We start from the raw sequence: 11,996 nt of genomic DNA, 5'->3' as shown, positions 1-11,996 counted from the left end.
AATTAGACCTTGAGACTACTAACGTGTTAATTAACTGATTAATTTTGTAGCTAGCTTTTTCTTATTAAGCGAGATGTAATTAATTAGTGCTGATCGTCATGATTCAAGCCTCGAGCTTAGAAAAATATGTTTCTAGCGGGCTTAATTTTCAAACTGAAGGCCAAATTAGACCTTGAGACTACTAACGTGTTAATTAACTGATTAATTTTGTAGCTAGCTTTTTCTTATTAAGCGAGATGTAATTAATTAGTGCTGATCGTCATGATTCAAGCTTCGAGCTTAGAAAAATATGTTTCTAGCAGGCTTAATTTTGAAAGTGGAACCCTAATTAGACCTTGAGACTACTAACGTGTTAATTAACAGATTAATTTTGTAGCTAGCTTTTTCTTATTAAGCGAGATGTAATTAATTAGTGCTGATCGTCATGATTCAAGCCTCGAGCTTAGAAAAATATGTTTCTAGCGGGCTTAATTTTCAAACTGAAGGCTTAATTAGACCTTGAGACTACTAACGTGTTAATTAACTGATTAATTGTGTAGCTAGCTTTTTGCTTATTAAGCGAGATGTAATTAATTAGTGCTGATCGTCATGATTCAAGCTTCGAGCTTAAAAAATATGTTTCTAGGAGGCTTAATTTTCAAAGTGGAAGCCTAATTAGACCTTGAGACCACTAACGTGTTAATTAACAGATTAATTGTGTAGCTAGCTTTTGCTTATTAATCGAGATGTAATTAATTAGTGCTGATCGTCATGATTCAAGCCTCGAGCTTAGAAAAATATGTTCCTAGCGGGATTAATTTTCAAACTGAAAGCCTAATTAGACCTTGAGACTACTAACGTGTTACTTAACTGATTAATTGTGTAGCTAGCTTTTTCTTATTACGCGAGATGTAATTAATTAGTGCTGATCGTCATGATTCAAGCTTCGAGCTTAGAAAAATATGTTTCTAGCAGACTTAATTTTCAAAGTGGAAGCCTAATTAGACCTTGAGACTACTAACGTGTTACTTAACTGATTAATTGTGTAGCTAGCTTTTTCTTATTAAGCGAGATGTAATTAATTAGTGCTTATCGTTATGATTCAACGGTCGAGCTTTGAAAAATTTGTTTCTAGTGGGCTTAATTTTCAGGCTAATTAGGCCTTGAGACTACTAAAGTGTTACTTAACTAATTAATGTAGTTAGTGTTTTTCTTATTAACCGAGATGTAATTAGTTAGTGCTGATCGAGGTTTGAAAAATTTGTTTCTAGCCGAGTTAATTAGTGAAGAGCTAATTACTTAATTTTCATTAATTGCTTGCATATTGCATAAGGCGGAATAGGTCATTTTTGGGCCGTTAAAATTTGCGCTCTACTGTAAACAAGTTTAAGTCGAAATATTTAGTAAGGTGCGTGCCGTTCAAGGTCAGATCGCGTTATTTACATGCAACTGTAAAAAACTATGTCAAACGTACGTTGAGCGTCTACAATTTAAACGAAAAACCGCAAACGGAGCTGTTGCAGGCATATAAATAAGCGACAACCTCCAGGATGGCGTAGTTTACCCAAAGTCATGGGCCTAAATTTGAACCTGATCCTGTTTTCCTACAGCCTGTTGGGTACGTAAGTCTTTAATTGATTGATATGACATGATTAGCCTCGTTTAATTATCAATGTATTCCAGGTCGATGCGTTGGCCTGCTGGTCTCCAAGTCGAGCAGCGATTGGACTTTTACCTTGCACACAAGCACCAATAAAAGCTCCACAGATCTAAGCGACGCGAATCCTTCCGCACGAACGGTTATGATTATCCACGGCTGGAAACAGAACGGCAATCTCAGATGGATCGGCTTGATGAAAGACGCTTATTTGTCTCGGTACCCGATGAACGTCATCGTCTTGGATTGGTCGAGCCACGCGAAAGCGGCGTACGGAGTCGCGGCGAGAGCGGTGCCGAAAGTGGGCGAGCACGTAGCCGAACGCATTTACGAGTGGGAGGGCGGCGGGCTCGTGGACCCGATCTCCTTGAAAGTGATCGGGTTCTCGCTCGGCGCGCAGATAGCCGGCCACGCGGGCCAGCACTACCGGAAGCTGACGAACGGGACGAAATTGCGCAACATCGTCGGAATCGAGGCGGCCGGTCCAAGCTTCGAGGCGAGAGGTCACCACCAACGTTTAGACGCGAGCGACGCGCTGATGGTGCAAGCGATTCATACGAGCACAACTGGAATGACCGCCAGGTATGGTAGGGTGGACGTGTACTTCAACGCCAATGCTGGAGGATGCGGCAAACAACAGCCTGCTTGCCGTGGAGATCCCGGCGTTCCCATCGATTCTCCCATGGGAATGAGTGAGTGCGCGTTCGCTTTGATAACACACCTGACTTATATTTTGCAGCACTTTGTAATCATCTGCGTGCCGTGGCTTATTTTATAGAGAGCATAGGCTCGGTGGACTTCTTGGCGGCGCCGTGTAGCTGCAGCACTTTCAGAAACAGAAGGTGCGAGATGGAACGGGTCGTCGTCGTTGGAGAGCATCTCGAGCCGGCCGCAGAAGACGGGGCGTATCACCTGGTGACGTCCTGCAAATCACCATTCGCACTTGGCGCTGCAGGGTTAAATCCTTCAGCCTACAAGTGTTAAAAGTTACTCCCACCACAAGATTTAAATTGTAACGTAAAAAATAGTTTGTCCGTCCGTCTGTGTAATTATTTCAAATACGTAGTCCTCAGAACCTTCGAAAATAACACGTTAAAACGTGACCACGTTGTCAATTTAAATTTTGCAAAGCTTTTGGTCACTTAAAGGAAGAGTGTACTTACTAGAAACTTAGAGGCAAGGAGCAACAGACATTTCCCACGGGGAATCGATCAGTCCGTGCACCTCATACCTACATGTCCACAATAGACGTACATCCAAGGTGCTGGCGGGTGCCGGTCGCCGGCCAGGACCGAGATAAAACGTGTTTCACTACACCCTGCGGATTTTTGAGGATGCCTTTCGGACTGCGGAATGCCCCCTGTGACGTTTGTGCGTTTAATGGACCGGTTTCTTCCGAGTTTGAGCGGAGTATTCGTGTAGTTGATTCCTGAAAAGGTATCCGCTATTCAAAACTTGTCGTGTCCGTGTGATAAAATGCATGTTCAGAGTTTTGTCCACGTGCTCCTGGCATAGGAAGCTTATTAAAATTTTTCGGACACTAACTCACTAAGAAAAACTCTGTTTTTAGGTTTGGTGCTGCAGAACAACACGTGTTCGAGAAACTGATGTCCGCTCAAGTGTTGTTTCGAGACAGTCCGTACCTAATACGCACGACGTTTGAAAATTTAGATTGTACCTAGAGGGCGCGGATGTAACCAGTGCGACTGACCTCCAACTTTTGCAGTGAAAACCCCGCTTGGGAGAATTGCCCGGTGAGCACTCAGAATATGAAAATCTAGGGAAAATGAACGTTGTGTTATACTATGCCCCCCTTTTATTTCTTTTAATACAATAATTGGGACATAGTTTCGGCTTTGCCTGCAGGGCCGCCTCGTCTCACCTTGTTGGGACGGCAAACCGTCATTTCCGAGGTGAGACGGCGCAGGTGCCGAAGCTATGGTCCCTATTATACTTCGTTAAATGCAATAAGGGACATAGCTTCGGCTCCGGCGGCTGCGCCGCCTCACCTCGCCCTGTTGTAACGGTAAAGTTGAGTAAACTAAAAAGTCCTTTCTGAAAGGTGGTAATAGGGCGAGGCGAGGCGGCGCAGCCGCCGAAGCCGAAGCTATGCCCCCTATTTTATTTCTTTTAATACAATAATTGGGACATAGTTTCGGCTTTGGCTGCTGGGCCGCCTCGTCTCACCTTTTTGGGACGGCAAACCGTCATTTCCGAGGTGAGACGGCGCAGGTGCCGAAGCTATGGTCCCTATTATACTTCGTTAAATGCAATAAGGGACATAGCTTCGGCTCCGGCGGCTGCGCCGCCTCACCTCGCCCTGTTGTAACGGTAAAGTTGAGTAAACTAAAAAGTCCTTTCTGAAAGGTGGTAATAGGGCGAGGCGAGGCGGCGCAGCCGCCGAAGCCGAAGCTATGCCCCCTATTTTATTTCTTTTAATACAATAAGGGACATAGCTTCGGCTTTGGCTGCTGGGCCGCCTCGTCTCACATTGTTGGGACGGCAAACGCGTCATTTCCGAGGTGAGACGGCGCAGGTGCCGAAGCTATGGTCCCTATTATACTTCTTTAAATGTAATAACGGCAAAGTTGTGGAAACTAAAAAAATCTTCTCCGAGAGGTGGTAATAGGACGAGGCGAGGCGGCGCAGCAGCCGATTGTATTTGCTACCTCGCCCATCCCTATTGCGGCGGCAAACCTTTTGCATTGCGTTTTACTATGGCCAAGTTGTGAAAATTAAACCGTCATTTCAGGCTTCACATCTCCATTCCACCTGGCCTCGAAATTCTTTGAAATTTATAGATTCACCTTTCGTGTATTAACCACGAATTGCAATTTTTCGGAGAACAGCAAGAAAATATTTGTAGCGGTTAAAGCTGCTTACGCATTATAGAGACCGTAAGATCCGCTTCCTCCCTGGATAAGACGTGACAATGATAAAATTTAACCACAAAATTAGTGTATAAAATGAAATGTGAACGGCTGAACGCTTCTTCATATGGAGTGGATTGATCACTCATTAGCAAAGTAGCTAATTTACGTTGAAGTAAAACGGGTAAGTTGCATTCAATTATTAAACTCGTCCTTTTTTAGACAGAGGAAGTTGTTGGAGATTCATATACAGACAACGTAATCACTTTGTTACTTGGCATCAGTAGAACTCGCCCCAGGTGAGTTCGCTCACACAATGTTCTTCCCTAAGAAATTTTCCCACCTTGGGAAATTTCCACCTTCTTGGGAATTCTCATTCCAAATTCCTTCTTTATGTCCATTGACATACAGTGAATTGAGCAGATTGAATCGCTTATAATCATGTTCGTATGTACAGAACCAAACCGTTTCTCTTCGCCAGTCGAAATCTAAGAAGATTATAGTCGAGATAATCCCAAATCCCAAACATTTCACTTGGTCAGAACCAGTTAACGTCCTCGAAGAGGAGGTTCGCGCTCCTTCCATTCACAAATGGAACAAACTTGGTCTTTTCCGGATTAAAACTGTAACCATTTGAAGTACAACACCTAATTCCGAGATTGTCTTCGACATTCAACTGTAGGTTCGAAACCCTGAAACCAGGAGCGGGTTATCTATCTTGCAGGAGCGGGATTACGCTAATCAAAGCTACACAATTTAATATTAATTTGACGGCTGGTTTTTTTTATTGGTAAGTCCTTTTTTTCCCAGCCTATTTCTATTTTTATTCGATGAACCCATTTTTCAACGTTCCAGCCGCTACCAAACTGGCAAAAATCTTACTTATGACCCTCTTTGACAGTTATTGTTTTCATGGCTAAGTTAAGTAGATTCGATAAAAATGTCTTCTAGTGTTTTCGCGCCGCCACTGGTGATTCGGTGCGCTACCAGAGACACCGTCCGAGCTCATCCCACCAATTAATTTAAACCTTGAAATACGTCACGCATTCCTCATTCTCCGATATAAACTACAATCAAATGCAATGCTTAGGAATTTTCTCTTGAGGTTTGCATCATTCGAAAGTGCAAATAGGCTAAGGTCACCTCACTCGAAACCGGTTTCCGCTCTTGTAACCCTCATTTTGTCGAACAAAATGGGCTGCCCACTATCGACGAGTAGCAAAGTTTTACAAATAAGTAAGGGCGCTTTATTGATTTTATTATCCCCCCGCACGACACGAACGTCACTGTTGCCGTGGGAAATTTGCGGGTTAGTGACGATTTTTTTTGAATTGTTTTAGGCAAAAAGGGGCCGCCGAATATGACGGAGTCGGAGGAGTACGTCGAGGATGTTGTCTGCAAGAGCTCGGACGTGCAGGAAAATGAGGCGAAGGTGTTCGATCTGCGAGACGTCGGGAAGGTGCTGGTTGTGCGGCAGAAGGGCAAGTTGAGCGCGCTGGGGGCGAAGTGCACGCATTACGGGGCGCCGTTGCAGAGTAGCGCGGTCGGTGACGGACGGTTGAGGTGCCAGTGGCACGGGGCTTGTTTTAATATTGCCACCGGTGACATTGAAGATTTCCCCGGTAACTATCAGGTTTCCCCCACAGGATTATTAACCCATTGATTGTAGGTCTCGATTCGTTACCCTGCTATCAAGTTTCTGTGCAGGACGATAATGTAACCGTAAGGGCTCGACGATCCGAGCTTGAATCCAACAAGCGTATCAAGTCGATGTCAAAACGCGACCCGAACAACAACCAGCATTTTGTAATAATCGGCGGCGGTCCTTCGGGTGCGGTCTGTGCGGAGACCTTACGTCAGGAAGGCTTCCAGGGGAAGCTCACCGTCGTGGCCAAAGAGCGGTATTTGCCATACGATCGTATTAAATTAAGTAAGGTCATGGATGTACCCATTGAGAACTTACAGTTGCGAGCTTCAAGCTTTTACGCCACCTACGACATCGACTTCATCCTCGACTGTGAGGCGACCAAAATTGACCTCGATCACAAGCAGATTAGTTTAAAGGACGGACGCAGTTTAAACTACGATCGTGTCTACGTTGCTACCGGATCGAGTCCGCGAAAGGCCGACATTCCAGGTATGATGGTTCTCAAGGGGTTCCTGCACCCTAACCATAACACTCTATGATCTCTTACTGGAAGATGATCTGTGCGTAGGCTGGGGAGGTCTACACAGTTTCTAAAAGAAGGTGTTACCGGGGGTGTGGGAGGTATTCCGTGGAGATGGAATACCCCACAGGTAGATGACACTTCCATTGTCATTTCCAGAATACCACCTCCATAAGAGTTTGGAGGTTTTAACATAATGTATCAGAAATAGTCACGTTTGCTGGGGGGTATTCCATACCCCCCAGGCCCCCCGGTTGTATATTCTCTGCAGTACGGACAAGAGAATCTTATAATCCTTCCCCAACCACTGTCATGAGCTCTGAAGTCTACACAGTTTCTAAGAGAAGGCGTTACTGGCGGTGCGGGAGGTATTCCGTGGGGGCCATACCCCCCAGTATTATGTAAGCTTCAGATCTCATATGGAATACCCCCCAGGTTGATGACCCTTCCATTGTCATTACCAGAATACCACCACCATAAGAGTTCTGAGGTTTTAACAAAATGTTTAGGAAATAGTCTCGTTTGCTGGGGGGTATTCCATACCCCCCAGGCCCCCCGGTTGTATATTCTCTGCAGTACGGACAAGAGAATCTTATAATCCTTCCCCAACCACTGTCATGAGCTCTGAAGTCTACACAGTTTCTAAGAGAAGGCGTTACTGGCGGTGCGGGGTATTCCGTGGGGGCCATACCCCCCAGTATTATGTAAGCTTCAGATCTCATATGGAATACCCCCAGGTTGATGACCCTTCCATTGTCATTACCAGAATACCACCACCATAAGAGTTCTGAGGTTTTAACAAAATGTTTAGGAAATAGTCTCGTTTGCTGGGGGTATTCCATACCCCCCAGGCCCCCCGGTTGTATATTCTCTGCAGTACGGACAAGAGAATCTTATAATCCTTCCCCAACCACTGTCATGAGCCCTGAAGTCTACACAGTTTCTAAGAGAAGGCGTTACTGGCGGTGCGAGGTATCCGTGGGGGCCATACCCCCCAGTATTATGTAAGCTTCAGATCTCATATGGAATACCCCCCAGGTTGATGACCCTTCCATTGTCATTACCAGAATACCACCACCATAAGAGTTCTGAGGTTTTAACAAAATGTTTAGGAAATAGTCTCGTTTGCTGGGGGGTATTCCATACCCCCCAGGCCCCCCGGTTGTATATTCTCTGCAGTACGGACAAGAGAATCTTATAATCCTTCCCCAACCACTGTCATGAGCCCTGAAGTCTACACAGTTTCTAAGAGAAGGCGTTACTGGCGGTGCGGGAGGTATTCCGTGGGGGCCATACCCCCCAGTATTATATGTAAGCTTCAGATCTCATATGGAATACCCCCCAGGTTGATGACCCTTCCATTGTCATTACCAGAATACCACCTCCATAAGAGTTTGGAGGTTTTAACATAATGTGTCAGAAATAGTCTCGTTTGCTGGGGAGTGCCCCAGACCCCCCGGTGTTACTGATGGCGGTGTGGGAGGTATTCCGTGGGGGCCATGCCCCCCAGTATTGTGTAGGCTTCAGGTCTCATATGGAATACCCCCTAGGAGGTAGACCACACTTCCATTGTCATTTCCAGAATATCATCGGAGCTGAGGTCTCAATTTTTCGGGAATAGTCGTCTATTCTCTCGCTCCCTTCGTGAAGGCCACGAGGAGACTTTTCGTCCAACTGACGCTAAACGAAAAATTGAACGGCGACCACTTGTTACAGGTGCAAATTTGGAAAACGTGATGGTATTGCGCAATTACGACCAGTCGTCCTCGATCCACGCCCTGCTCGGCCCCGAGAAGCACGTCGTCGTTCTAGGTTCCAGCTTCATCGCCATGGAGGCGGCCGCGTACTGCGTCGGTAAAGCTGCGAGCGTCACCGTCATCAGTCGCTCTTCGGTACCGTTCGAGCCTGTCTTCGGGAAGGAAGTGGGCGGGGCCCTACTCAAACTCTTCCTCGAAAAGGAGGTGAAGTTTTTCGGGGAGAGCGGTATTAAGTCGTGCGCGGGTGACGCGAACGGCGTGCTCACGGAGGTGGAGCTTCTGGACGGTAGTAAGCTTAAGGCCGACGTTCTCATAATGGGCACGGGCAGTGCGCTTAACACTCAGTTTTTGAGGGAGTCGGGCGTGCCGGTTAACGGCGACGGTTCCGTGACCGTCAGCGAGTACTTGCAGACCTCGGTTCCGAACATCTTCGCAGGCGGCGACATCGCGAACGCGCCGATTTGGTCGCACGGTAACGAGCACGGTTTCATCGGTCACTACGGCCTCGCGCAGTACCACGGTAAAATCGCCGCGATGAACATGCTCAACAAGGGACAGGTGCTGAAGGCGGTTCCGTTCTTTTGGACGATGCTGTTCGGGAAGAGCGTCAGGTATTGCGGGTACGGGCGTTTTGATAGCGTGGTTGTGCGAGGCGATGTTGATAACTTCGTTTTTGTCGCGTACTTTGTTAAGAACGAGGAGGTCGTCTCGATTTGCGCGAGTGGGATGGATCCGATCGTCTCTAAGTATGCAGAGTACGTTTTTCAAGGAAATAAATTGTATAAGAAAGATTTGGGGAAGGATCCTTTTGAATTGTTACAATAATCTTTTTATGCTATGTTTATATTCACAAATGTTATATTTTTATATGTATATTGTTGCACATTTTCAGTATTATGTTGAAATTATATGTTGTTTATTATTACATTTGTCAAATACCCCTTCTAGGAACGTGCACTCTCAGCGCCCAACTTGCGACACTATTGGTGTGAAGTAAAACGTTCTGAGGGATTCACCGAATGACACGATGCTCTCTCGACGACCGCTCAAACCAAGATGGCTATGTAACGAAAGAAGCGTTGGTGCTCAAAGGACAGCTTTTCTTCTGAAAAGTTGCGCGGTTGCCAACTCAAAAATGTATGCATAATCGTAGGTTATATAAACAAGCAGAAAGCTCCCACAAAATCTGTAATCTAAGGATGCGTATCCTGTGACATATAGGCAAGCCGTCTTTGATAAACCCAAGAAATTGCGCAGATCGCGTTTAATTAAATGGTTACTACTAAATCTTTCCGTTGAAACTAGAGGCGAGTTCAAGGACGCATTTTAGGAGATAAAGCGCGTCTTGCTTTGACTAAAGATGGAAGATGCCGTTAACTTCTATCATTTTCATTTGTGGTGTAAATGTTTGCTCAATGTATGTTTTTTTTATTATGTAATTCAAAAGGCAAACAGACCAATAAGAGTTGCCCTTGGGGTAGAGTACCTAAAGATGCAGCGATCATTATCTACAAATTCGTGTACTAGTTTAATTGCAACAAAATAACAACAATAACAATTCAGTTAGTTCTAGATTTGAGTGTCAGCAATTCAGGATCGATGGCAATATCACCATGCGAACTGGTCATCAGTCCCAAATTGCTAGCCATGCGATCCGTAATATCTTCGCCTAACAAAATCGAATCGTTCACCAATCTCGAGGGCATGGATTCGGCTAGAAGGACCGCGTCCTGCATTTGGTGCTGGTCGTCGATCTGACCGTCGACGCTCTGCTGGAGCGGTGGTATTAGCGTCGGCCACTCGATGCCCAGAAATAAGTTCGAAGGGGGCACGCCGCCATTGGAGTCCACTCCGGAAAAGTTCAGCAGGGGACTTTCGATTGGCGTCGAACAGCCTGAAACGGTCCGAATCATATGTTAACATTCACCTTTACCCGATAGCCTCACTCGGTATATTTGTACTAATCTCTTTGTATATGTTCTTCTCTTGCTTCCTCCACTTCGCTCTACGATTCTGGAACCAAACCTGCACTCTCGCCTCGGTCAGCTCGATCCTCAGCGCGAGCTCCTCGCGGAAAAACACGTCGGGGTAGTGAGTCTTGTGAAAGGCGCGTTCCAGCTCCTCCAGCTGATAGTTGGAGAATGTCGTTCTAAAAGTCTCCATCAGAGAAAATTCGTTCCTCAATGCTCGACTTACCGGTAACGTCGCTGCTTTCGCTTGGAAATGGCGAGGGACCCCTCGCCGTTTGAACTTTCCGGACACTCGTTATCTAAAAAAGGTTTCTCCCGTTACAATATTAAATTAAGTGGTTCTTAATCTAATATTTGTAATTCAATTTACCAATACCGTACGTCTCCCGAGTGCAGTTCTCGTCCATTAAAGACGTACTGCTTAGCAACTCGCTAATCGTGTACGAGTTCGAACCTTGCACCAGCAGATTGTCACCACTGCCATTTTTCATTTGTTCTTCGTCCATTTCTCTCGAGCTTGGAATTACATCGCGTGCGAAAAAAGGCGACCGTTTTGATTTAAAATATTGAGTGCACTAGAAAACGTGAGAGCCAAACAACCTTTAACACGAAGCCGCAAAAGTACGGCAGGTAAACTTTCCTATACGTGTATTTTCCATTTTTCACTCGAGTTGTATGGCTTCGAGTCGTAAGTGAAAAGCGAGTGCACCCTCGTACATTTGTAAGAGCGGATGCGTTTTCAAAAACCGAATGTGTCTCGCACGCCTTTGCGAACGTGCCAGTTTTGAATTCATTCATAATAAAAGCGCCAAAGTGGGGACATCTCGTGGTAGCGTTTCGCACTAGTTCAATAATCAATAGCGGTAATACTGAGCCATGCTATCATATTACAGTCTAACATCCAACAAGAAGAAATCACTATTTCCCCATTAGGTATCAGAAAAGTATCAGGAGTAGAAAAACCGACACTTTTGACCTTTACGTTTCCTGCGCTCCTGATGTTTCCAGTTTAATATATGAGGTGTCTGCTAAGCAGAGGTGCACTTCTGCGCTCTTAATACAATCTCAGTAATAAAAAATAATCCGTCAATTGAAGACTTTACATGCAATCGCTTCTGTGGTCCTAATACATAGCTTTGGATATTTGTGCCAGGAGAACATAATACTTGGGAGGGATTTTGATGACGAGTTCTACATTTTCGTGGGCAGCTGCGATTCTACCACAACGATTTTTAAGAAAATATTGTAACATGAGACGTTCGGTGTCTGTCAATTACGGGTTTTCGATTTAAACTGTTCCTGTGATCCTGATATACAACACTTTTTCAGAGAAATTTGTGTTACGCCTGCACCTCCATTCGCGATCATAATCCACTCCTTTTTGTGCGAGAAATCAGGAGATATCTGGACTGCGCCTGTTATGATCTTTGTGCAGCAGCTTTGTATAGGAATTTGTGCCAGAAGGGCATTATACCTAAGAAAGCGTTTGCTGGTGATCTACACTGTTGTAGGTTTTTGTGATCCTGTTACGTTGATTAATGTTGCATCTGTCAGTTACAGGTTCTCGAGTCACATATCGAACTGTTTCTGTGATT

General features: G+C 45.3%; 3 protein-coding genes across 5 annotated transcripts; 2 read left to right on the top strand and 1 right to left on the bottom strand.

Annotated features, from left to right (window-relative positions):
• The first annotated feature begins 570 nt into the window (after positions 1-570).
• LOC116161647 (hepatic triacylglycerol lipase-like) lies at positions 571-5,147 on the top strand. 2 transcript variants are annotated; one of them, XM_031475070.1, is made up of 6 exons: positions 571-1,449; positions 1,503-1,597; positions 1,663-2,328; positions 2,376-3,073; positions 3,207-3,390; positions 4,389-4,688. In XM_031475070.1, the coding sequence occupies exons 2-4, from the start codon at positions 1,552-1,554 to the stop codon at positions 2,618-2,620; spliced, it is 957 nt and encodes a 318-aa protein (XP_031330930.1). In that variant the 5' UTR covers positions 571-1,449; positions 1,503-1,551; the 3' UTR covers positions 2,621-3,073; positions 3,207-3,390; positions 4,389-4,688. The 2 variants fall into 2 exon arrangements, with proteins under 2 accessions (XP_031330930.1, XP_031330931.1); XM_031475071.1 differs by lacking the exon at positions 4,389-4,688 and adding an exon at positions 4,729-5,147 and having other exon boundaries at positions 571-1,597.
• Positions 5,148-5,546: 399 nt separating this feature from the next.
• On the top strand, positions 5,547-9,356 carry LOC116161646 (apoptosis-inducing factor 3). The gene is made up of 4 exons (XM_031475069.1): positions 5,547-5,742; positions 5,847-6,128; positions 6,176-6,643; positions 8,391-9,356. Exons 1-4 carry the CDS (start codon positions 5,589-5,591, stop codon positions 9,254-9,256), a joined length of 1,770 nt encoding a protein of 589 aa, XP_031330929.1. The 5' UTR covers positions 5,547-5,588; the 3' UTR covers positions 9,257-9,356.
• A 585-nt stretch (positions 9,357-9,941) lies between these two features.
• LOC116161991 (homeobox protein SMOX-3-like) lies at positions 9,942-11,141 on the bottom strand. Of its 2 annotated transcripts, none has more exons than XM_031475500.1 (4): positions 10,778-11,141; positions 10,628-10,700; positions 10,378-10,580; positions 9,942-10,325 (listed from the first exon to the last, which is right to left on the bottom strand). In XM_031475500.1, the coding sequence occupies exons 1-4, from the start codon at positions 10,905-10,907 to the stop codon at positions 9,991-9,993; spliced, it is 741 nt and encodes a 246-aa protein (XP_031331360.1). In that variant the 5' UTR covers positions 10,908-11,141; the 3' UTR covers positions 9,942-9,990. The 2 variants fall into 2 exon arrangements, with proteins under 2 accessions (XP_031331360.1, XP_031331359.1); XM_031475499.1 differs by having other exon boundaries at positions 10,772-11,139.
• Positions 11,142-11,996: the final 855 nt, after the last annotated feature.

Source organism: Photinus pyralis, unplaced genomic scaffold (genome assembly GCF_008802855.1).
Source record: "Photinus pyralis isolate 1611_PpyrPB1 unplaced genomic scaffold, Ppyr1.3 Ppyr1.4_LG10, whole genome shotgun sequence".
In the NCBI taxonomy this organism is placed as follows: Eukaryota; Metazoa; Arthropoda; class Insecta; order Coleoptera; family Lampyridae; genus Photinus; species Photinus pyralis.
The sequence above is the reverse complement of the archived record's forward strand: the minus strand, read 5'-3'. Positions and strand labels throughout refer to the sequence as shown.